The sequence below is a fragment of the Thunnus thynnus genome, chromosome 4 (assembly GCF_963924715.1).
Source record: "Thunnus thynnus chromosome 4, fThuThy2.1, whole genome shotgun sequence".
In the NCBI taxonomy this organism is placed as follows: domain Eukaryota; kingdom Metazoa; phylum Chordata; class Actinopteri; order Scombriformes; family Scombridae; genus Thunnus; species Thunnus thynnus.
Genome location: NC_089520.1, coordinates 24,205,594 through 24,230,541, shown reverse-complemented (window position 1 = coordinate 24,230,541; position 24,948 = coordinate 24,205,594). Strand labels below are relative to the sequence as shown.

The 24,948-nt window shown below is 41.0% G+C and overlaps 1 protein-coding gene across 7 annotated transcripts in view; it reads left to right on the top strand.

Moving 5' to 3' along the window:
• Positions 1 to 24,948, top strand: part of kif21b (kinesin family member 21B) — a 65,883-nt gene that overhangs the window by 30,507 nt on the left and 10,428 nt on the right. For 2 of the 7 annotated variants that reach the window (XM_067587786.1, XM_067587785.1), the window contains exons 8-32: positions 964 to 1,159; positions 2,866 to 3,055; positions 3,214 to 3,277; positions 4,366 to 4,596; positions 5,351 to 5,474; positions 5,571 to 5,706; positions 6,208 to 6,396; positions 6,528 to 6,727; positions 6,824 to 6,931; positions 7,575 to 7,891; positions 8,107 to 8,287; positions 8,486 to 8,689; positions 8,820 to 8,921; positions 9,573 to 9,738; positions 9,987 to 10,047; positions 10,260 to 10,308; positions 11,102 to 11,346; positions 12,413 to 12,481; positions 12,633 to 12,743; positions 16,190 to 16,228; positions 19,157 to 19,293; positions 20,168 to 20,348; positions 20,682 to 20,846; positions 21,390 to 21,507; positions 21,649 to 21,819. In XM_067587786.1, coding sequence (XP_067443887.1) covers positions 964 to 1,159; positions 2,866 to 3,055; positions 3,214 to 3,277; positions 4,366 to 4,596; positions 5,351 to 5,474; positions 5,571 to 5,706; positions 6,208 to 6,396; positions 6,528 to 6,727; positions 6,824 to 6,931; positions 7,575 to 7,891; positions 8,107 to 8,287; positions 8,486 to 8,689; positions 8,820 to 8,921; positions 9,573 to 9,738; positions 9,987 to 10,047; positions 10,260 to 10,308; positions 11,102 to 11,346; positions 12,413 to 12,481; positions 12,633 to 12,743; positions 16,190 to 16,228; positions 19,157 to 19,293; positions 20,168 to 20,348; positions 20,682 to 20,846; positions 21,390 to 21,507; positions 21,649 to 21,819 — 3,754 coding nt within the window. The remainder of the gene's footprint in view (positions 1 to 963; positions 1,160 to 2,865; positions 3,056 to 3,213; positions 3,278 to 4,365; positions 4,597 to 5,350; positions 5,475 to 5,570; positions 5,707 to 6,207; positions 6,397 to 6,527; positions 6,728 to 6,823; positions 6,932 to 7,574; positions 7,892 to 8,106; positions 8,288 to 8,485; positions 8,690 to 8,819; positions 8,922 to 9,572; positions 9,739 to 9,986; positions 10,048 to 10,259; positions 10,309 to 11,101; positions 11,347 to 12,412; positions 12,482 to 12,632; positions 12,744 to 16,189; positions 16,229 to 19,156; positions 19,294 to 20,167; positions 20,349 to 20,681; positions 20,847 to 21,389; positions 21,508 to 21,648; positions 21,820 to 24,948) is intronic. The other 5 variants (XM_067587787.1, XM_067587789.1, XM_067587790.1 and 2 more) reach the window with 5 other exon arrangements.

Genomic DNA, 24,948 nt, shown 5'->3' with positions numbered 1-24,948 from the left:
ACCTTAACCATACCTCAACCAAATGCCCTGACCTAAACCTAATTGTAACCTTAATCTTAAAACCAGCCAGCCAAAATGTCCTCACAATGCAGAAATGTCCCCGTTATTTTGGTTTAAAACCAAAATTGGTCCTCACAAAGATAGCAATACAAACTCTCACACACATATATACAACCTACATACTGTACATACAGAAAAAATGTTCATATAGAGGTGGTAAAGTTGTATAGTTATGGAATAATCTGAATATTGTGTGAGATTTAAGAAGTTTGGGAAAGTCACGACACAGGCACTGGTGCTCTGTAGAGCTGAAACAGTCGATTGATCAATCAGTTTATCGGCCACTCCTCTCTAAAGTGAGATTGGTGCTTTTCTTTGCTTTTGCCATATGGTATTAAACTGAAAATCTTTGGGTTTTTGACTGTTTTAGTATTGTATTGGGCATTATAATGGTAATTTTTCACCATTTTCAAATTTTTTTATAGACAGAATGATTCATTGATTAATTGAGAAATAACTGGCAGATTAATCAATAATGAAAATAATTGTTAGGTCAAGTCAATTTATTTATAAAGCACATCTAAAAACAACAAATGTTTCCTGAAGTGCTTTACAGACTGAGAATTACAATCAAATAAAAACACAGACATAATTATGAGGATCAAAGGGAAAAATGATAAAAGTGTAGAATAAAATAAATAAAATTTGGATAAAATACTAAAAACACAACAGCATTGCACGAACAAATAAATAATAGATTTTTTTAATGTAGTTGCAGCCTTAGTGCTCTGGTTTAGTTGCTGACATTAGTTAAAAAAATGTTCTCAAGTGCTGAGTTGTTATGTTTATGTCTGAATATTAAAGTGCTTCTGTTACACTTATGGTAATAACAAGACACTGATACTCAGGCACAACCTCAACAATCTTCTAATACTGTATGAACCGTCTGTCCTTCCTCTCCAGTCGTACAGTGATGATCGCCTGCGTCAGTCCGTCAGACCGGGACTTCATGGAGACGCTGAACACTCTTAAGTACGCCAACCGCGCCCGAAACATCAAGAACAAGGTGGTGGTGAACCAAGACAAGACCAGCCAGCAGATCAGCGCCCTGCGTGCTGAGATAGCCCGGCTTCAGATGGAACTGATGGAGTACAAGACGGTGAGAGATGTGGGGATGGATGGATGGTGGGAAGAAAACAAGAAACATTTAGAGAGAGAGAGACCCGGAAAATTTGGAAAAAGACAAGGAGTAGCTTAGAGATATAGATAAGAGAGGATAAATGAATGAGGGAGGAGATGAGGAATGAAAAGTGGCAGGTTGAAGAAGACAGATAACACATGGCTGTCAGTGTAACTGATGCAATGACGCTGTAAGAGAGGAATGAATGGGGCGACATGATGGATGAAACTGAAAATAGTAGATGAGCAGAGGAAGAAAAAAGACAACAGTAATGGGAGTAAGAGAAGATGGTATTGGAGGGTGAGTGAGAAAAGCACAGGCCATGCCTGCAGCAGCCGCTGATTACTATATTAAATTAAAGATCATTACTGAAACATGAATGAATGAATGAATGAATGAAACTTTATCAATCCCCACAGAGGAAAGTCACTTGTTACTGCAGCTCAAAATTAGAAGAAAAGGTAAGATAAATAAGATAATAAGATTAAAGATAAATAAAAAACTAAAAGCTAAAGACAGTATATACACATATACAGTATACACACCTGTCACATATACAGATATGACCTGCAATGGTAATACACACGTGGTGTGTAGCATTGTACTGAAATATTGCACTGGAAAAAACAGTATAAAATCTTATTGCACAAGGTTGAAACATAAGACAAAATATGATGATAGATAAATGACAAAATGATAAATGAACAGATGCGATATATTGCCTGAGATATTGTGCTAAGTAGCTGTGGTGTTATAAGTGGTGGGTGATGTTGACAGAGACAACATCAGTGTTATAGTATGCTAAACAGTCTGGCTGCCATCAGGATGAAGGACCTGCAGCAGTGGTCCTTCTTACACTGTGGGTTCAGCATTCATCATTCATTCCTTCATTCATTAATCCGTTTATGTCTTTAGTACAGTGCTATAAAGATTAATCAGTGCAATGTCAGTATTTTACACTATAATGCAGGGATAAATTAATCCTTCAGCTGAATGTACTTGTCCTGAGAGGCTCTGTGCGTGCTCAGTGTACCATGGTTTACCTAATGAGGACCATTATATAGTAAGAAGACAGAGTGAACTACGATACAAGAAAATGTGACAAGAAATAGGTAGAAAACACAAGGACTGTCTGCAAAGTGTCTAGACTTTTTCATCAGCTTTGACCTCCGGGACAACAAGAAACAAGCAATCATTTAACTGGATTGTCAGTCTATTACACGATTAAGGGGGTTACCATGGTTACTAGAGGGAAGTGAATGCGTGACTATGATGATGGGCTGCGAGCTGACCTCGACGTGGTAATTAGGGATGTGATGTTACTGGAGTCTGGAAGTTATGGAGTGTTGGATTGGTGGAGGACGTAATGACGTCTGCGAACGGTTGCTGGATTACATAGTGACTCTCTGTTCGGAGCTTACACAACAGGGTTTTTTCAGTATTAATCATTCAGAATCTGACAATAGTTACTTGAAGACTCTCCAGACAGGTTTATCCATCTTAAACAATAGCATTGTGTTTGGTTTAAGCAGTGTGGAAAGTTGGAATGCAACATCAAGTATGTGTAAGAGCAACGATATGGAATCAGTTTTATTTTCCAGGTCTGACTTTTGGTCTTTTTCCTTAAAATGCTCGTGGTGTTTGAGGTCTTGGTCATTGATATTTGTGCCGATTGCTCTGTGCAGGGGAAGCGTGTGGCATGTGAGGATGGTTCGGAGGGTTACAGCGATCTGTGCCAGGAGAACGTCATGCTGCAGAGAGAAAATGACACGCTGCGGCTCAGGGTAAAGGCCATGCAGGAGACCATTGACCACCTCAATACCCGTGTAACACATCTGCTGGCCAATGAGGTCAACACACTGCTCACCAAGTCAAGTACGTGAAAGAGATACGTAACTTCTTCGAATGTATCTCCTAAGTTTACCTTCTAACATCTTTCATTTATCGTTATGTATTAAAATTAGGATGTTTTGCTTCCTTATTGCATTGGGAGCTTTCTGTGACCTGAGTTTCCTTCTATCTTTGACCTCTAGGTGAGGGCAACGAGGAGATCGGGGCTCTAATCCAGAACTACATCCGAGAAGTTGAAGAACTTAGGTAAGAGCTCCTTGTCATCCATGCTGCTTTTATGTACTGCCATCAATTGTACTAATAACCGAAATTATCACCGAAATCATCAAACCTCAGTCTGGAACTGGGACTTTTTTGACCAGACTAAGGGCATTCTTTGACTTTTAAAGAAATAGTTCAACATTTTTGGAAATATGCTTATTCACTTTCTTGCCAGCAGTTAAATGAGTAGATTGATACCACTCTCATATCTTAAGCTTGAGGCAGCAGCCAGCTAGCTTAGTTTAGCATAAAGACTGGAAACAGGGGGTAAACAGCTAGCTTGGCTCTGTCCAAAGGCAACAAAATCTGCCTTCCAGCATCTCTAAAACTCACTAATTAACACGTTATCTCTTGTTTGTTTTATGTCTGCAAAACTGAACAGTAAAAACAGCAAGTTGTGGTCTTGCAAGGGGTTATGTGCTGCACTCTCGATATCAATCTTCTCAACAAGAAAGCAAACTGGTGTATTTGCCAAAATGTATCTCCAAAGCTATTTGTTTAGGGTGATACAAAGAATAACAGCTAATGATGAATATGAGAATGCTTATAAGTTGGAATTTGTTCATGTTCAGTTGCATTTTCAGTACTTGGAGTGTAATATTATTTTCTACCAGCAAATCCTACATTTAAAGTGAGACTATATAACTTTTGCCGAACAGTGGCCACTGTGACCACGAGCGGCAGTTACTGAATAATGGTAAAATGCAGTATGATAGTAGCACAAGTATAGAATAGTTACTAGTCAGTGAACTGACTCAATTTTAGTTACACGGTCACATCTTTCAAAGGTTTTGCTTACATTAGCTAAAAGAAAGCTACACCATGCTACTGGTCATACCAGACCAGATAAGGCTGTAGCAGTTAAACTGCTATGTTTATTGAACTGAGCAAGGGTTCATTTTATCAGTAATAAGAATGTCAGTTTAGCATTAGTAGCTTTAATTAGCTGGTGATAAGTCAGTTTGAATATTATGTGTCATTTCAAAACATTTTGTCCCTCCTCAAAACCAAGCAAAAACACAACATGAACAGATAAATATCATTTTTTATTTGCCTGTGCTCTTCTTCTTTAGATCCAAGCTTCTTGAGAGCGAGGCCATGAATGAGTCGTTGCGACGGCAGGCGACCCGACTTTCTTCTCGTTCTCCGTTTCCGTCTTCCACCCTCAGCCCCGCACCCGGCCACCCTCCCGGCTCCTCCCCTGCTCCCATGTCCATGGAGGCGGAGATGACGGACGTGTTACGCCGAGCCAAGCTGGACATCGAGAGGCTGAAGAAGAAAGAGAGGAGGCAGAGGAGGATGAGGTGAGGAGACATTCGGCGTGTTACCACAGATTTTATATGCTGATTCCAAAAACTTTTAAGACGTAGAACAACTGAAAAGTCAAGATCACAGTGTTCCAGGAAGATCTCCTTTGATGTAAATTTAATTTCTCGTTACTCCCCCTAAGCCTCTGTGTCTGAACCTCTTCATATTTTAGGAGCTGATAGAGCATGATGAGCACATTCATCACTCCTGCCCACATACTCTTCCCTCCTCTAGCTTAAGAGGCACATCACAAGTCGATTAGGGCTTTGGGACGGCCAGCTTTTGAATAGAATTGGGATGCAGCCAGTGCTGAGTAGTAATGCTGGCTTGGACACAAAAAGGTCTAATTCATTCGGCCAGTGGGTCATGAGAGAGAAGAGTACACAGTCTAACAAGCTAATTGAGGTTTAATGGGACAGAGATGGAGGTAGACGGAAATTTAAAGATGGGATAAGTGATGAGCAGGGTGTTTGTAAAAGAGGGAGCAATGGGGAGAGTAATACTGGCAGTAAAATGTAAAGAGCTAAAAGGGAAGGAAAGGGGAAGATGAGATGAAGACGACTTTGCTAATGACTGATTTTGCTGTGAGCCAACACTTGGCAACACTCCCAAAGCTATAATGGTGGGTGTTAGAGTGGGTAACGTCTCACTTACATGAAGAGGAGTGTGTGTAATGCATGGTAATGGACAAAAATACTTGATAGGTTGATATTACTTGAAACAATGAAATGTGCCTCTCTCCTCCTGCAGTCCGGAGTTGGAGAAAGGCTCGAAGAAACGAGTGAAACTGCACACCCATGAGAATGGAGAGAATGGGCAGAACGGACAAAACGGAGAGAATGGAGAGATCGATTCAGACGACAATTATACTGAGGTAAGGTTGTGTACATGTGTTGGCATTCATAAGCATTTGAAGCCAAATGAAAAAACAACAGGAAAGTCTGACGTGTCTGTGTGTTTGTGTGTGTAGGACATCATGTCTCCACTGCAGGAGGAGAGTGGTTGCGATGAAGATGAGGGGGAGGACGAGGAGGAAGGGAGGGAGGAGGATGAGTTTGACAGTGATGAGAGCCTGGTGGATTCAGACTCGGACTCTGATGAGAAAGGTGGGTTTCTAACAGCTGCAGTTATGGAATGACCAGACGTCTTCCCCTTTTATGCCATATTGTCTAAGAGGTTCTTCTTATTTATCTGCATTTTTACTTTCTGTGTGAATATGTTCCACTTTTCTAGATGGTTTACAGTGAGAAAAAAGACATTTTATGACATAGATTGAGCCAGATTTAAATAGGCAAACACACAAGTCAATCAATGTTTATTTAGGATTTAGGTTTGATGTCAATTAGAATATAAAACAGACAATGAATAAAAACTTTGCAATATGGCTCCTGTCCTGGCTCCTAACTGTTGAGCCATGGTTATGTCACTGTTGGATTTGTGTTTTGCTTCGTTGGATTGAATAAATTTGTTCTTTTTCTGATTGTGTGATTATTATACAAAGATCTAAAGTAGTTACCAGGGAAAATACATTTTTACCAATTGTAAACAAAATCAGTTTATGCAAATATCCTGCGCACTCTGACTGATCTTTTCCCTCTATCTTGCAGCCAACTTCCAGGCGGACCTGGCTGACCTGACTTGCGAGATTGAGATCAAACAGAAGCTGATAGACGAGCTAGAGAACAGTCAGCGGAGGCTGCTGATGCTGAAGCTGCAGTACGAGGAGAAGCTCATCCTGCTGCAGAACAAGATCCGAGACACCCAGCTGGAGAGAGACCGCGTGCTGCAGAACCTCAGTGAGTTAAAGCATCAAGGGCATTGTACTTCACAGAGATGTGGTTTGTCAGTAGAAAAGTAGAATGTGACACGTAAGGTAAAGTATCCTGAAAACAGGTCATTAACATTACTACTGTACATGGCTGCACAGTGTCCATGGAGAACTACACTGAGGAGAAGGCCAACCGGATAAAGCAGGAGTATGAAAAACGTCTCAAGGAGATGAATCGCGACCTGCTGAAGCTACAAGCGGCACAGAAGGAGCACGCGCGTCTCCTTAAAAACCAGGGCAGGTACGAACGGGAGCTGAAGAAACTACAGACGGAGGTCAACGAGATGAAGAAAGCCAAGGTAATGATGAGGGAAAGGAGACTGGGAGCATGGATAAAGACATGAAGTGGAAATTCTAGTGCGTTATAGGATGTCTGACTTCTCTGTCATTTCCAGGTGGCGCTTATGAAACAGATGAAGGAGGAGCAGCAGAGGAGGAGGATGGTTGAGGCTAAGAGGAACCGTGAGATCGCCCAGCTCAAGAAGGAGCAGAGACGACAAGAGGTCAGCCTGCATCTCTGTATGCTTGTGTGTGTTTAGGGGAGATTTTCACCTCATGCAATGCCAATGCAAACTGTAATCTACTACAGTCGTTTGAATTATTTAACACACATTATTTACATAGTTGTTCTGGCTTTCAAATGCAGAAATATAATTATTGGGAAATTGGATGGCTGAGAGTAAGTGAGCACATGAGCCAACAGTATGAGAAATATATTCAGTCTATTGTCACAGCTGTTGTCAACATGGTCCAAATTCAAATTTCACTGCTGTATTTAAAGAGTGATTCTGTGTCATCCTGGCACCTTGAAAACATAGTTTATGTATCACGTACATGATACACACAGATTGATGGTACTACTTGAATTTTTTGAAGATGAGTACATACTGCACTTAATTCCTATCTTACTTTGTTTTTCCTGGAGGAGTTGGCTTATTAATGAGCGTGAAAACATGTACACTGTCATACTGTGGGCCTCATTCATAATCCTTTTATTCAGCGTTTCATCTTAAGTTTGATCAACACTTTGCAAGCCTGTTGTGTAAAAAGCAATCATGTTCAACTCAGGAATCTAATTAAATGTAGATGAAGAATTAATAACACACATTAAAAAGAAACTCTGTCTTTCTCCCTCCTGTCCATCAGTACCAAATCCGGGCGCTGGAGTCTCAGAAGCGGCAGCAGGAGCTGGTGCTGCGCAGGAAGACTCAGGAGGTGACCGCCCTGCGGAGGCTGGCCAAGCCCATGTCAGACCGCGTGGCTGGACGTGTGGCCCGTTGGAACCAGACCCCCCCGGTTACGGACTCTGGAGCTGAATTATCAGCCAGCACTACAGCAAGCAGCTCTGAACCTGAGACTAGCAGGACTGTGAGCGGGCTGGTGCGGCAGTGGAACAACAAAAACAATGTTTACGGATACATGGCAGAGAGCGAGGGGAGCATGGATGGTACACGGGTGATTGGGTAAGCTGGGATCATGTCGTTGTTTGCATTTGTCAGTGGGAATGCTTATTGCTTTTCATCAGGGATTGTCAGTTGGCAGTCTTTCTATCTCTTTATATCTTCCCTCTCTATTGTTTCTGTCACATTTTTCATACTCCTCCTCTCTCCTCTTTTTTACCTTACCCCCCCTCTGCCTTCTCTCATCATCCCATCATCTCTTTGTCTCCTCCAACCAGTAGGAAGAAGTTGCAGCGTAAGCCAGTGGGTCTGGGCAGTGTTGCTGCAGCGGGCAGAGCCAGCAGCTTCTCTAAATCAGCTCGTCAGAAGTGGCAAGCACTCGAGCGTCGCATTATGGACATTGTCATGCAGAGGATGACCATCGCTAATGTGGAAGCTGACATGGATCGCCTCATCAAGGTAGGAATGGCACTGGCATTTTAACTCTATATTGAAGGGAAGAAAATGCTATATGATTTATTTTCTGGGATGACACTTGTTTTAGTGGATGTGGCATAAAATGTAAATATAATGTAGTGTTGTCTGTTACGTAATAATGCTCTGACTTGTTTTTGTTTTGCTGTGTGTCCATTTGTACCTATGCTGTTGTTGAGTCAGAAGCGAGAGGAGCTGACAGCCCAGCAGGAGGCGCTCTCACATAAGAGGGAGGTACTAATGGCGGAGGGGGAGGGACCAGAAGCAGAGGACCGCCTCTTACAGGAAATTAATGAGGACATTGAGGTGCTGAACGCCAATGTAGACTACATAAATGACAGCCTGTCTGACTGCCAGGCCACCATTGTACAGATAGAGGAGACTAAGGTATGAACATGCACGCACACACACACACACACACACACACACACACACACACACTGCTGTATGCTTGCTGTCCAATTGTGAGTAGTGACTGCAGGCTTCTAGTGATGTCTGGTTTTGTGTTTTCCTGCAGGATGAGCTGGACTCAGTGGACACCTCAGTGGTGATCAGCTCCTGCTCCCTGGCAGAAGCCCGCCACCTGCTGGACCACTTTCTGAAGGCCTCCATAGAAAAGGTAAGTTATCATATAGCAGCACATGTAGCAGTATTAATATTTATTGACAATAAAGTTGTACATAATGCTGCTTTACCCTCTCCATGCATCTTGTAAGTAGGTGAGCTTGTGCCAGAAACTTCCACCAAGTGTTGTAACAATTTCCAGTTTTGTAGCTGTGTAAACTGTGTCAACATCATTTTGGAGTAAATTGTCATTGAAAATTAAAATTTGATAAAATATGTAGATAAAAGCACTACACTGGCCTATTTTAACCCCCCCAAATATATTTTTCTTAAAAAATGTTTTCACATCATTATTTTAGGTGTTTTCTGCTTTGTTTAAATGCAGTAAATAGAAAATGAAGGTTGCTATGGCAAAATGTATTAAATGTAAATGTTTTTTTATACTTGTTGTTTTTTATACTTGTTTTATACATGTTGCAATGCCTTGAATTTATACTCAGTACTAAGTGAGTGAAGTGTGGACACAATGAATAATGGTTAGGGTGTCATCTAGTGGTGTCTCTATGTACTGCAAGTAGTTCAGATCAATTTTAGGGACGAATACATAATGTATCTGAATGTACGTAGATTAGTCAGAGACATGATTGAGTTACTATTGTGTGTGTCTGAATGATCATTCTTTGTGTGTGTGTGTGTGTGTACTTAGAGCTTACAGGTGGCTCAGAAGGAGGCTCAGATCAGACTGCTGGAGGGCCAGCTGAGACAGACAGATGTGATTGGCTCATCCCACAATCACATCATCCTTGATGCCCTGCGAGAAAAGGCAGAATACATCCCTGAACTCCAGGCTCTCATCCATAACGTGCAGCAGGGTGAGGGATGTTTTTTTTGTTAGTATGTGTCAATGTGTGAGACTTCATATAGTATGTAGACTTACATCTTTTTTACTTTAATTCTCCCTTTCCCTCTTTCTATTTAAGCTTGTTTCAGTACACATTGTAGCACAATGTTAACATGTTAAAATCATTGTGGGACGTGTGGTTGTGAATTAGTTTGCGGCACATAATGTAGTGTGTGGTGTACTGTGGGCTAACAAGTTGTGTGTTTTGTGTGTGTCCAGAAAATGGTTATGCCAGCACAGACGAGGAGCCTTCTGAGTTTAGCCAAGCCTCTGACAGCAGGTGAAATTGTAGTCTGCTCGCCTACACAACATCCTTCATACACAACATCCACCTCTCACCATTAACCTCTTTAAAAAAAAAACATTTACTACACTCTGCCAAAGTCACTTATCTTCAAACATACTGTCATTTTAAAAATATGTACTCCATTTCTTATTTTTTCCCCATACATGTGTATATTTTTCTGATTCTACTTTCCTCTCTTCCTCCAGTGTATCTCAAATGAAAGAATCCAACAGCCAGGATGATTTCAAAGTGAAGGTACAGCTGCTTTTATTGCTAAAGCACACAGTATTCATCCACCCATTACAGATGTTGCAGATGTAGACAGAAACCAGCTTTAAATCCAGACAAACTTGGTCAAAATGTCCTTGGTCTAGTTTCCTTAAATCCAGATATAACATTACTTACATATTCCCTCTCAGATTAGATTTATTTTTTAGTGTCAGTACTAAAAAACATGAGGTCGAGCTGCATGTTTGAGTGTCCAAACCATCAGACCTTTTATGAATCACTGACCCTGTATGTTATCAGACAATATTAATGTTTTACTGTAGTTTGGACCCTTTTCACTGTTGACATACAGTACATGTCACAGTTGGCCTGTCAGAGTAGCTGCAGTTCTTCTTTGCAACCATAAGGTGGCAGTAGAAGCAAACACTTAAAATTATCCGCCTTCCCTACAGCCTGATTTCATATTCTGTAGAAGAACCTCTGATTTGACACCAATTCCTCTTATACTCTTGTTAATGCTTCATCCTCCCTCCTTCATTGTGTTTTTCATTATTGTTTTTTCTCTTTCCAGCCTTTATTTGACCCCACAATGGTTGCTGTCTCTAGCTTGAATGTTTTACTGTTTTCATATTCTCTCTGCGCTTTTCCCGGCTGAGGAATGTTTTCAGGCGGCATCTTAATTTCCTCTTGTGCCTTCATTAATTTCAGTCTTTGTATTTATTTTATCTCTGTTTTTCATATCCCACTATCTTTCCTCTCTCTCATTTCGCTCTCCTTCCATGTTCTTTTGTAACACAAATGGTGCACATTTCCCACACAGATGGAGCCTCGTCTGTCCGCTCAGATTAAAGCGATTTCGGCAGAGTATCTGGGTCCCATCCTGGACCCCTCATCAGGCAGCAAGCAGCAGTACATTACCAAGTCTCTGGCCTCACTGACAGACATTCAGGAGGATGGCCTCAGCCTGGCGACTGGGAGCCTTGGGCTCAGCCTCTCCCTGCGAGACACCTACCACAGGGACCGTGCGTCCCGCACCATCAGCCTGCCCGTCAGGGGACACACCTTGTAAGTCATGAAGATAAGAAGAAAAGGTGTAAATAATAATGATCACTGAGACTTAGTCAAAGTCAGACACATCTCTTATTGTTTTACCTGAAAGGGAAGGGGGAGTAACAAGTATGAGTCTCAGCTTGGTTAGAGTCTCCTTCAAATCCCCACAGTAATAAACACTGCTGACATGGATTGCTGGAGAATGGACCCATAACTATGTAAACATAGTAAGGCTGCAACTAATGATTATTTCATTCTTGATTAATCTGCTGATTAATTTCTTGATTAATCGATAAGTTATTTGCTGTCCAAAAATGGTGAGAAATGTAGATTACTGTTTCCCAAAGCAGAGGTGATGTCCTCAAATGTCTTCTTTCTTCCTGACCAACAGTCCATAACCCAAAGATATTTAGTGTACTATCATAGAAGACTAAATAAACCAGAAAATATTTACATTTGAGAAGCTAGAATCAGAGAATATTTTCTTGACCCAAAACACTAAATCAATTATCAAAATAGTTAGCAATACATTTTTTTGTCAATCGACTAATTGTTGCAGCTGTAAAACATAGAAAGTCTTGCTGGAACAAACCAACAAACAGAATACAAACTAAAGAAACACTGTGTAATGTCAAAATATATCAACTTTATATCAAGAAAACTAAAAATGGTTTTACATTTCATTTCCAGATGAAATAAGTTTCTGGAGACAAACTTGTCAGACATTTTTGTGTCTATTTCCGACTGCACATTTCCAAGCTAACAACCACTGAAAACCTGCTAGAAGCATGACATTTTTTAGGTTATGGAACTGCCTCAGGGAATTCAATGAAATTTGCATCAGTCCTTTGGGATGGGAAGTCTGGATGTTTGCAGTTTGATATTTAAAGAAATGAGTCTGCCAGTTGCTTTAGTCTGCTAGAAACACTGCTAATTGCATTAAACCCTTGTCGCTTCTAGATTCCCGCCAGAGTCCATTTTATATGCTGTAGATGTGTATCATCCTCATGTCATTAACACGTGTGTACTCCCTTGAAGAATACTTAGTTTGCTTTTGTGTGTATGTGTGTGTGTGCGTCAGTCCCAGGCAGTCTCGGGGTTATGACACTTCCCCTATAACAAGGAGGAAATCTTACGACCGCGCGTACAGGTACATGCACTGTGATGCTCGAATTCAAGATTTTCTGTAGGCAGATCAATCACATTGTTTGCCTGTGTGATGCAGTTTGCCCCAGCTTTTTCAAAACCCTCACCTCTTCACTCTTCTTGTCCTTCCTCACCCGTAACCTCCCCCTTATCAGGCCCACTGACGGCTATACTCCCCCCTCCTCCCCTCCTCTGAGGACCAGGAACGACCGCAACGTCTTCTCAAGGCTCACCAGCAACCAAACTCAAGGTTCTGCTCTGGACAAGTGAGTACATTTACTCCTACTCTTGCACAGATGCACGCACACACTGCTTTTGTCCTTTTGTTCCCACATGTCATCTGATCAATTCAGTCCCACTTTGAACCATTCTTTTCTTTCTTTTACTTCTCTTCCGTGGTTGAAGGTCTTTAGTGGCCCAGTAGATTTGCTGAAGGTCAGGCCTTTTGAGAGGAAAGTGCATTTGTCCGTAGTATAGATGAGCTTCTTAAGAGTTGCAACTGTTTATCTGAAGATGAATCCCACTTTTGGACTTTTCATCCGGCATTAATGTAGTTCCTGAGGGGACAGATGGCGCAAACGTTCACAGAATCCAGGTGTTAAATGCGCTCAAGAGGCATTGAAAATCTGATCAGCCAAGCCACAACTACAGGCGACTCAAGATGCATTAGCAACACTAACTAGAAGGTGTAATTGCGGTATGTTCCCAATCCATATATAGGAGTTAAAAGGAAACAAATGAAGACCAGGAGGCAGACAGCTCAGATAGCAAAATCCTTTCTAGAAACATACTGTCAGGACACAAGATGCAGTGAGATTGGTCAGTTTTGAGATGATGCAATTATGCACAATGATGTACATGATTGCATTGTGGCAATAGAAGAAGAAATCAGCTTGTATAATCTTATATTATCCAAAAAAAGGAAACAGCCCAGCAATAAATCATATCTTCTAATATTCAGGTTTTGTTGACAATCTGTCAGAGAGAAGTTGATTTAAATTAATGATTTTTGAGGCTACCGTTAGTGCTGGTGTTGAATTAGCAATTATACTGAAATATGTTTCTAACGTTATTTTTTCATCCTATTTACATACATACAAGGTAAAAGAAGGGTAGAAATACCTCTGAGTGTATGAATGTATAATCCAGCCATGTCAGATGCAGAAACAATGTGGACATGAGACGCATGTTAATGTCAGCGGTGAAGGTGCTGAGTCCGGAATTAGCTGAGATGAATCAAAAATGAATTAGGGGTGTTGTGTTTTGTGTGAGTGTGCTGTCCGTGTGAATATTTGTGCTTGTGTTTGTGAGTCGGAGCCTGTGGGTCCTCATTATCTGGAGCAGGGGTAGGTAAATGAGTTGGCTTTTGTCATCTTTCGATGCACCTGTTGTCATTGGGCGCCATTTTGAATTGACTCAGGGTGACAGTGTGGAAGGATATTTATGTTTAGGGTCTTGCAGGTTCCCTTCCTTTAGAGCATGATGCAGGAGGATGAAACAGCGTGAGTTTTTTTCTTTTCATCTTTGGCTGCACAGGTAGAACTTGTATTGTTGCATTTTGATGGAAGGAATTAACATCATTTTGCTTTCAGTGCAAAAATGCCAGACACATTTTGCACCCTTGTTTTAAGTGGGTTGTGTTAGAAAAGAAACTTTTAAAATGTTTACTGTATCCAAAGATTTTCACCCAAGATTCATCGTTTGAACCATCATTTATTTTATTTTGTGTGGTTTGGTTGTCCCAACATTACTAACACTGACCTGACTGACACTTTATTCATCATCACAAGCATAAATTCACAGCCAAATGAAGCTAATTTATTAAAAAATTAATGAGATAGCCAGTATGAATCATCTGTATGAATTCGGTGTAATTGGCTGTTAAATTAGAAGCTGTCTGCTATGCAAAGAAGAAGATTGTGATGTTCTCAAGTACATCTTTGCAAGTTCACGAAACCTATTAACATGCAGTAAGACTTTTTTTAATGATTATAATCTGCTTCTGTTTTTTAACTGATTTATATTTGAGTAGATTGATTGCCAGTATGGCAGGGATCAAGCATTTGACACGGATTTGAAAGACACGTGTGAATAAGTTGAAATCAAAACAAACATTTCTCTCTTCATCTTTTCTTGGATAACGAGGATTTGAATCCCAGATCCTTTTTTAATCTTCACATTATATTTGCATCCTCCAAAACCAATGAATTTTAAAAGGATTTTGTGTTGAGAGTCTGTGAGAAATGCAGATATGACTATGCTAATAGCCAACATGGCCAGCAGTAAATACCAAGAAATGCAGGAATTTCTATCAGCTTTTAACACTTTTGTTCCCTGCAGACATATCCAGGGCCATTTTGTTTTATTATTTCATGCTCAGAGTGTAAAGCACAGGCTCTCATGGTGACAAACCTGAGGCTATAAAATATTTACAATATAATAACACTTTTATTGCACTGTCACACACATATCAGCTTTTCCCTTTGAGCTATTGTGGATGCATGGGTGTGGTCTGAATTTTTCTTCCTCGGCAACTCTGAGCGCAGCGGTCTCTGAGTTTGATTGACGAGTTTATCCACCAATCGACTGGATATACCCTTCTGTTAACCCTGTTTGCAATCCCCTGTGTCTTTTCTGTATTAATTCCCTGAAGATGGCTGGAAGGAGTAGATGTAGGAGGGGACACTGACATAACAGGAGGTATACACTCATAGAGGATAAGCACTAAAAAAGTGTAAAAATTGTAATGTGCAGTTGTTGGACCTCTGTGTATGACTATCCTGGCACCAGTGCCTCCTCCTCGACTGCTTCTTTGTTTCTTTCTGTACCTTTTTTCTGCTTTGTTCAAATGAATGGTTGGACATTTTGCGAAATACACTTATTCACCTTCTTGCAGAGTTAGCTGAGAAGATTGATACCACTCTAGCTTATCTTAGCATAAAGTCTGGTAACAGGGGAAAACAGCTAGCCTGGCTCTATCCCAAGCTAACAAAACTAGCACCTCTAAAGCTCACTAATTAACACATAACATGTAGCTTAGTACTTAGCTTAGCAAGTACAAACCCGAAGTGTAGAAATACAAAAGAAACAAATGAGGTACAACATGTTAATCAGTAAGTTTAATAGGTGCTGATAGGCTGATTCTTTTCACCTTTGGACAGAGCCAGGCTAGCTGTATCCCCTTGTTTCCAGTCTTTATGCTAAAATAAGATAACCAGCTAATGGCTGTAATTTTATATTTACCGGGCAGCTAAGAGAATGGTATTGATCTTCTCAGCAGACTCTTGGAAAGAAACCAAAGTATTTCTCAAAATGTCCAGCTGTTTCTTTAAACATTCAACCTTTAATGTTAGCCCTAACACTGCTATGGAAAAGTCTAGTCTGTGCTTAGCGTGGGTGTATCCAAACATGCTTTACCAAGAAAAACATCACCAGACATCAGTCAAGGAACAGAGCCTGTTCAGTGGTTACTTTTGAAAGGAAGCTCAATTTATGGCAAACTGCCTGATAATCACTGAACAAGCTTTGCAGTTGACTGAGCTTTCCTGCCACTTTGTGCACTGCTTTATATCTAAAACCCTTCCTCTAGTCACTCCTCCCTGTAACCCTTTGCCAGTAACCCTTCTGTCTTTCCTTAGCGTGGTTAACCCTTTCCTCTCCCCGCCCAATCCCTCCCCCCACCCCCTCCTTCCTGCTCCTCTTCTGCCTCCAGGTCGGATGACAGCGACTCCTCGCTCTCCGAGGTGCTCAGGTAGACGAACTGTGTCTGTCACTCTCTGTCATTCTGTCTTGCCATTTGCCTGTAAACTCACCTGGTGTCATCTCGTCTCCACCGGTAGTCAGCGCGTCGCCTGGCCTGTCCTCTGTTTTTTTTTTTCCCTCCACGGGTAGGGTTGTTGTGGTGCATGTTTTAACCACACCCGGCTCCCTTGACCCGTCGGTCCACCTGTGTGATGTTGTGTTTCTCAGTGATGTTGCTCACACGCAAGACCTGAATGAACCTCAGCACATTTTAGCAGGCTGTAGAAAAACCTCCAAGACTGGAATCACCACCTGATAATTTAATGGTTTACTTGTCAGGCAGGCATGGTTAGTCTTAATTATGTAACTACAACAAGGTTAGAAAACATAGGACTTAAAGGAATAGTTTGACATTTTGGGAAACTGCAGCCATTAACCAGATAGTTTAGCTGAGCATAAAGACGTGAAACGGGGGGAAACAGCTAACCTTGTGCTGTCTGAAAGTAACAAAATCTGCCTACCAGCACCTTTAAAGCTCACTGATTAATAATTATATCTTGTTTGTTTAATCCTTACCAACACTGAAGTGTAAAAATGTCAAATTGTGGTTTTACAGGGATTATGTGTGGGAGTATATATTGACGGGGCGCAGTGACTCCTGGAGTCTTGTTGTCACAGTGAGTTTGCCAGGCAACCAGATAGACTCCAGTTTTTATGCTTCTGTGTTTGTACGGATTAAACACAATACAACACGGTAATTGGTGAGCTTTAGAGGTGCTGGAAGGCAGATTTTTTTTCTTTTTTTTTGGACATAGCTCATCTTTCTCTTGGCAAGAAAACAAATACGCATATTTCCCAAAATGCTGAACTATTCCTGTAAGGCAATGATGTATGATTATATAATGATGTTAAAAACAGAATTGTCTCCTCATTCTGATCAACCCTTTTTCATTCTGTATCTTTATCTCACACACACACACACACACACACACACACACACACACACACAAATAGATGCACCTCTCACAGAGGCCCTTCTGTCTGTTTTTCTGTATACTGCAGAGAGCACACACTGATCTCCCTCCATGTTTTCATTAGTCTGCTGGTCTCTTGGTGCTTGGCCATTTGGACCAGCACAGAGCTTTAAGACATAGAGTGCTGCTTTAAAAGATAAAGTATTTAAATAATAATAATGATGTCCTGGCAGGTAAACCAAGTAGATGTCTTTGTTGTCTTTAAACAACAGTTAGGTAAGGTAGAAGAAATTATGTTTTTATTCATTTTAAAAACAATAAAATGATTAACTGACAACATGATTTGGTTAACAGCCTTCGGAGTGATGAGGTTCATTCAAATAAAACTGCACCCCAAATTCTTTGTCTGCTAGTTTTTAAAAAATCTTCCCTTTCCCTCTCTTCTCCATATATTCAGAGTTCATACTAAGAAATGTCAGTTTTTTCCTCTTTTTATCAAAGTAATACTTTTTTTTTTCAATCATCTTTTCAAAATTGGAATTGAACCAAAAAGAGGGTGGGACAGATTATATATGATGCTGTGTTCACTCCATATACCTGCCAACACAGTCAGATTCTACAGCTGTGCAGAAGCTGCTAATCTGACTATGTTGTCGACTTGTTACATCTCTCACTTACCCACATGTACCACATCTACCCTTTTCCCTTGGCCCAAAAAGGCGATTGGCTGTGGAGTTGCTGAACTGAGCTGGATGTTGCATGTGTTGATGATGACGTTTCAGGACGTTGTGCTGTGGTTTATTTTTGAGTTGGAGGCTGCTGTGGAGTCGGTCGTCCAGGCGGTGGCTGTCATTAACAATTGTTTTCAGCTTATTCTGTGCAAGTCGGTTCTCTTTTGTGTTTTTTATGAAACTTGGCAGACATGCATGCAGTCTTTTTCACTGGCTGATGATTGACTTTTTTTTTATTTTGGTTGGTATTTTTATGCATCGTAAAAAAAGATATACAGAAAGTAAGGTGTAGTGTTTTTTGATTTGACGTGTGTATTTGTGTGTGTGTGCTTTCACACTGGGACGCCAGTGTACATGCAGGCACAGAAAAGGAGCATGTTGGCATTCCTGACAAGATTCAAGCACCCCCCTCTGTATTTTGCTCACTCTGTGCAGAAACAAGTCTGCCCTGAGTTTTGTGTGTAATCACAGATTCTCTTTTCCTCCTCACATCCTCCGGCTCTCCCCCACTGTTTTGCTCTTTATCTCACTTCTTCCTTCTCCACCTCACCCTCTCTCACACACACACAAATACACACTCACACACACTAACCACCACGGTGTTATTAGGAAGCCCACCAGGGACCAATTTTCCCACATTCCTCACTCTTCTTCTCACACTCGCCCTGTTCTGTCTCACTCTGCTGACTGCTCTCCAGGCACTCTGGGACTCTGGCCTGTCAGTGGGACATAGATTGGGGGGAGGGTGGGGGGCAGGATTTCAGCAAGAGAGACTGAGTGCACATAATGTAGAAGAAGCTGTGTGTGTGTGTGTGTGTGTGAGAGAGAGAGAGAGAGAGAGAGAGAGACAGAAAGACAAGTTGAATAGGAAAACAGCTCTAACTGTTGTAGTGCCTTAATTGGGCTTTTGCACAACAAAAAAAAAAAGGGAAGGAGGGGGAGTGGAGTCAGAGAGAGAGTCAGAGTGCAAGTCAGTGTGTGTGTGTGTGTGTGTGTGTGTGTGTGTGTGTGTGTGTGTGTTGTGCAGTTTTCAGGGAGGTGCATTATTTGTATGTATCCAGGAAGGTTTGTATGGATTTGTGTTGTCGCTGTATAATGTAAAGATTATTTGTGTTTTTGTGTGCATGTATGTGATCGTTTCACAGTGCCTACAGCTGTAGATATGTAGAGAGAATCATCCTCGCTGATTTATACTGAAGAGAGTGTGACTCTGTATGTGTGTGTATTCTTTAGGGGTGTGATCAATCCCATCGGGGGTGTGAAGGGGGGTCGGACAGCGCCCCTTCAGTGTGTGTCTGTAGCCGAGGGCCACTCAAAGCCAGTGTTGTGTGTGGACGCTACAGATGAGCTGCTGTTCACTGGATCTAAAGGTACACACACCATTAACATGCTGACTGAAAAGTTTGTCACTTCAAAGCAGTTACACCATTAAAGGATTAGTTTAACATTTGGGGAAATATTATACTTATTTGCTGTCTTTCCATGAGTGAGATGAGCAGATTGATAGCACTCTCATGCATGTGTGTTAAGTATGGAGCTAGAGCCAGGAGGTGGTTAGCCTAGTTTAGCATAAAGACTGGAAACAGGGGCACACAGCTAGCTTGGCTCTGTCCAAAGGTAACTTAATATACAGTAAGTTTACAAAAAACCTTTTTGTATGCACAAGATATAACGTGTTAATCAGTGAACTTCAGAGATGCTGGTAGGCGGGTTTTGATACCTTTGGATGGAGCTAGGCTAGCTGTTTGCCCCTAGTTTCAGTCTTTATGCTAAGCTAAGCTAAGTAGCTGCCGGCTATAGCTTTATATTTACCATACAGGTGTGAGAGAGGTATCATGCTTCTCATTTAATTCTCGGCAAGAAAGCCAATAAGCAGTCAAACTATTCCTTCAATCTGTACACAGTTTGTGGTTTTGCGGTTTTTACATTTCTGTTTGTGTATGAATTAAACAACAAACAAGACACAACATGTGAATTAGTGAGCTGAAGAGGTGTAGGAAGGCATATTTTTGAACTTTGGAGAGAACCAGGCTTCTTCCAGTCTTTATGCCAAGATAGACTATTATATTTCAAGACTAATACTTTAATTTGAGTTAAATGGTGTCTCAGTTTGATTACTATCACATGAGGTATGTAGAGAAAATAATAGCAAAAATAAAATCAGCTGATCCATTTTAAGCAGCATCGGTCAGTCAAAACAATACCTCTGCACAGTAAGTGAACTACCCCTCTTTCCTCCTCTAGATCGTACCTGTAAGATGTGGAACCTGGTGACAGGTCAGGAGATTGTCACCCTGAAAGGCCACCCCAACAACGTGGTGTCAGTCAAATACTGTCCCTCCTCCTCTCTGGTCTTCTCTGTCTCTACCTCCTACATCAAGGTGTGGGACATCCGCGACGCTGCCAAGTGTGTCCGCACGCTCACGTAAGTTCCATTCGCTACAACCAGGCAGATGGAGCTGTTCAGAGCTGTTAAACTGAAAAATCGCAGCTGAGGAGAGATGTGATAGGAGTGATTTAAGAATATGCCTTTTCTGTTCAGTGATGTGTTTCAAGCAGCAAAAAAATGAAATGAGGGAAAATCTGATGTGAGATACATTTAGAGGGAATGACAACTGTAAAATTCTGCTTACTATACTTGTCTCTCTATATTTCTCCTATTTGCTTCTTCCTCTCATGTCCCCTTTGAATTCTGCTTCTATTTGTGCCTTTTGTCTTATACTGTTTGTCTGCGTTTGGCTTCTCTTTACCTCCACAGTTCATCGGGGCAGGTGGTTTCAGGTGACGCGTGTGCAGGCACCACCACCCGCACAATCACCTTTGCACAGGGTGAGTGTCAAATCAACCAGATAGCCCTCAATCCGTCAGGATCTGTGCTGTACGCTGCTGCTGGAAACACTGTTCGCATCTGGGACCTCAACAGGTACATTTGTTCATTCATTTTATATTTTTCCAACCAGCTCTAAATTCTTTTGACATGGATGTGGATGTATACATTCACTTGTCAGATGTTAACAAATGTGCAAACTGATTAACATCTGACAAAAGAGATTAAAAAGGCTGTCTAAAGAAAGTGCAGAGATGCAGCACTGGTGATATGAAGCATGCACATGAGCATGTTTTCTGCAAGGCACCCTTTTCTAACATCCGAGTTTTCATGGTTCTAGAGGGAAATTATTAACAGATTGGACCAGACAGTTGACGCTGACGGGCCCGGACCCATTTAATGATGCATAAGAATCCCCGGAAATGAAAAACGGATGTATTAAACATCTCTTTAGTGTCATCTATGCCTATGGCGTTGCCATGTTTCAGCAGTTTTACTTCACTTGTGAGACGGAGAGTGATTTCACTCAGTGAAACAGGCACCTTGAAAATCATATTCTTGTAAATAATGAATTTCACAGCAGACCTTTGCTTCACCTCCTTTGTGTGTGTGTGTGTGTGTGTGTGTGTGTGAGTGTAGGATGCAAGCGATGGGGAAGCTGACAGGCCATATTGGCTCCGTCATGTGTCTGACAGTGGGACAGTCTCTGCTGGGCAAAGACCAAGTAATCACTGGCTCCAAAGACCATTATGTCAAGGTAACATGAACATGAATGCGCGCACACACACACACAGCTTTAGACCATCTCCAAGTGTCAAATTTCAAGTATCATTCACCACATGAGAAGACAGATGCAGACACATCTTTTACAGTCTCCTGCTTTGTGTTCTCTCACCAGGTGTTTGACGTGGCTGAAGGAACTCTGGGTAACGTAGGCCCAGCTCATAACTTTGAGCCACCTCATTATGATGGCATTGAGTGTTTGGCTGTGCAGGGAGACGTGCTGTTCAGCGGGTCGAGAGACAACGGCATCAAAAAGTGGGATCTGGAGCAGCAGGAGCTCACTCAGGTGAGTTAGTGTGTGCATGTTTGTTTATGCCTGTGTTTTGTTTCTGTTAAGATGAGTGAGTAGTGTTTTCTTACAGCATGAAAGATGTCTCTTTCACCATGCTGAAGACATACCAACATTCAGTAAGGGTTATTTCAAATTAAGGCTTTGTTTTGCCTGATGTATTTTTCTAACACACTCTGTGAGGTCTGTATAATAATGTGAATGTGGAGTTCACATATCGAAGTTTAAAGCATGCCTCCCCTATGATCTCATGACCTTTGATGATCATCTTGTGAGCAAAGCCAGTCTTTCTTTATGGTGTATGCTGTACAGATAGCAAACACACAGTAAAGAGGGACCGTGGTAGGTTATTGTGGTAATTCAATTCAATTTCATTTATGTAGCGCCAAATCACAACAAAAATCTTGTCAGGGCACTTTTCACATAGAACAGGTCTAGACCCTACTCTTTAATATACAGAGACCCAACAATTCCTCCATGAGCAAGCATTTGGCGACAGCAGTAACGAAAAACTCCCCTTTAACGGGAAGAAACCTCAAGCAGAACCCGGCTCTAGGTGGGCGGCCATCTGCCTTGACCGGTTGGGTTGAAAGAGATCAGGTTGTAAGATGATTCCGTTCAGTGACGATGCCAAATTTGCTTCACTTCCTCTGTTGTGGACTATTATGTCAATTAGCTGGTCCACAGAAAACAATTATTATAATAATTAATAGACGTAAAGTAATTTGTCAAGCAAAAATGTCAAGCATTTACTAGTTTCAGCTTCTCAAATGTGTTATTTTCTCAGTTATATATATACAGAATTATTGTTTTGACATTTTATAGACTACACCATTAAACAATAAATAAAAAGAAATAATTAATAGCTAATTCATTCATGAATTGAATCATTAGTTGGTAGTCTGGTTCCAGACCTCTGAATTCCACCCACACCTCCGATTTGTTTATTTGTTGTACCCGTTGACAGCTGTTTCTACAGACCGGAGAAACAGCCAACCAATCAGAGCTTTGTGTGTGGGATTAAGAACGTTGACATCATCTTCCTGCATAGCTTGCAAGCTACCTGCTGTAGCTACATCCAGAAAAAATAGTGACAGCAAGTGGCCTCAAAAATGGAGACAGAAAAAAGTCTCACAGAAATAACAACTCATTGATTTCATTGATTGCCCTTAAAAATGTTGCAGTCTTCTAGGAACCGCTTCCACAGCTTCCATTTTCAACTGAAAATGACAGATATGTCACTCGCTACAAAACAAGCACCCAGCAAGAAATCGGCTAATAGAAACATGATGTCAGGCTGAATGAGCGAAGTGAAACGAAATGTCATTTCAGTCTGATTATCCGGTTAATTAGTTGCAGCCCCATTGTGGACATTTGACTGATCTTGAAGGTTACTTCTATAGAAGCAAAAATCATTCAAAGACACACAAGCCAGAGAAGTGAGCTAACATTTTCATCCATGATTGCCCAATTTTGACATATCTATCAAACTAGTTTGTGAAGTATTGCAGATCTTTTTCTACACACACACACACACACACACACACCTTCTGCGCCCAGTAGAGACTGTGTTACTTGGTATCTGACACTGTCTCTGCTGTGACAATGAAAGGCTAAGCTGCCATTTGAGTGTTCAGTTGGTGGATAGCTTCCTGCCACCACAGTGCTCCGTTCATGTCCTCCTTTACCCAGAGTGTTCCCTCCGTGGAGAAAGTCAACAGAGTGTAATGTGGCAGAAAAGCACTTTGTCAACATCAGGGCATTAGAGCCCACTTGTATCACAGAGAAAAGTCATAGTGTGTGTGTGTGTGTGTGTGTGTGTGTGTGTGTTTATTTTTGTATGCATGTGTTGACTTCCATGTGTCTCTTGTGTATCCTCTGTTGCCTGCATATGTTAGAATGCATAATGTTGCACCTCGTGGGTGGATGTGGCTTACTCATTTGCATGCACAATACGCATATTAAGCAGCACTTTCTCAATTGTTTTGCATAAGTTCTGTTTAGCCTTTGTTTATCCAAACAAACAAAATAAGAAAATAGTACACTATTATTTCCACTCAAAGGCTGAATTAAATCAACACAGTCGGTGCTTTGGTCTGTGGCATATGACCTTAAACTCATTTGTGAAGCAGTCAGCACAATCCATTTCACAGCCTCTGTAACTCAGTAGTCTCTGTCTAATTATGTAATAGGATCAAATTGTTGCTTTGGGTATAATAGAATATATTACAGCAGACTTTGAACCTGCTGTGAGCTGTTTTGCTCTGACCTCTCTGTTAAAATGCATATGGCATAGTGTTTTTTTTTCTTGAGGGACCATGTGAAGCAATTTCTTTATAATTACTGTACACTGTAGCTGAATGATTCCCAGTTGCTTGATAAATATCTTAATATACCTTCCAAAATAATTTCAGGTTTGCATGTGTATGTGTTATTCTCCAGTTAGAGGGTATTAATGATTTGTCAACATGCTTATGCAACTAGTGCTGCAGTGTGGTGTTGCTCTCTGTGAGGTGTTTGAAAGCACTAACACATTTTACCCACTGGTGAAATGTTACAGATAATGAGGTAGTGCATGTGAGAACGTTCTCTTAATTTTTGTAAACGCTATGTACAGCTCAGTGTCAGTGGAAGGGACAGTAATGGGGTCTTAGGCTGCATTGGTGGGGACATGTTGTTTAAGTACCTTTTTTCTTCATTCTAATAATACAAACCTATTAACAATACATAAAAAACACATTTATAGTATTTTTTTACTGCAAAGAAGGATGATTAAATATGATTTCAGTTTTAATTTATGAGTCTCTGAAATCTTCTGTGACCCTGTCTACATGTCAAGAGTCCTCACATGGTTTCTCAGCTGAAAATTAGAAAACTGTGCTCAACTGCATCTACAGTAGTTCTACACATGAATTAACCACACTGAACAAGGCTTCATCACTGATGCCAGATGTGCCAAATCCAATTATCTATGACCTGCTTAGTTCTTAGATCTGAATCTGATAACAATATATCAGCAAATATTCATTTTTATACACATACACATAAGTATTTTTGATAAGGATCCCTGAAATTCAGACATTTTACAGTGGAAAAATAAAAATCTGTTGTTTGTTGTTGTTGCAT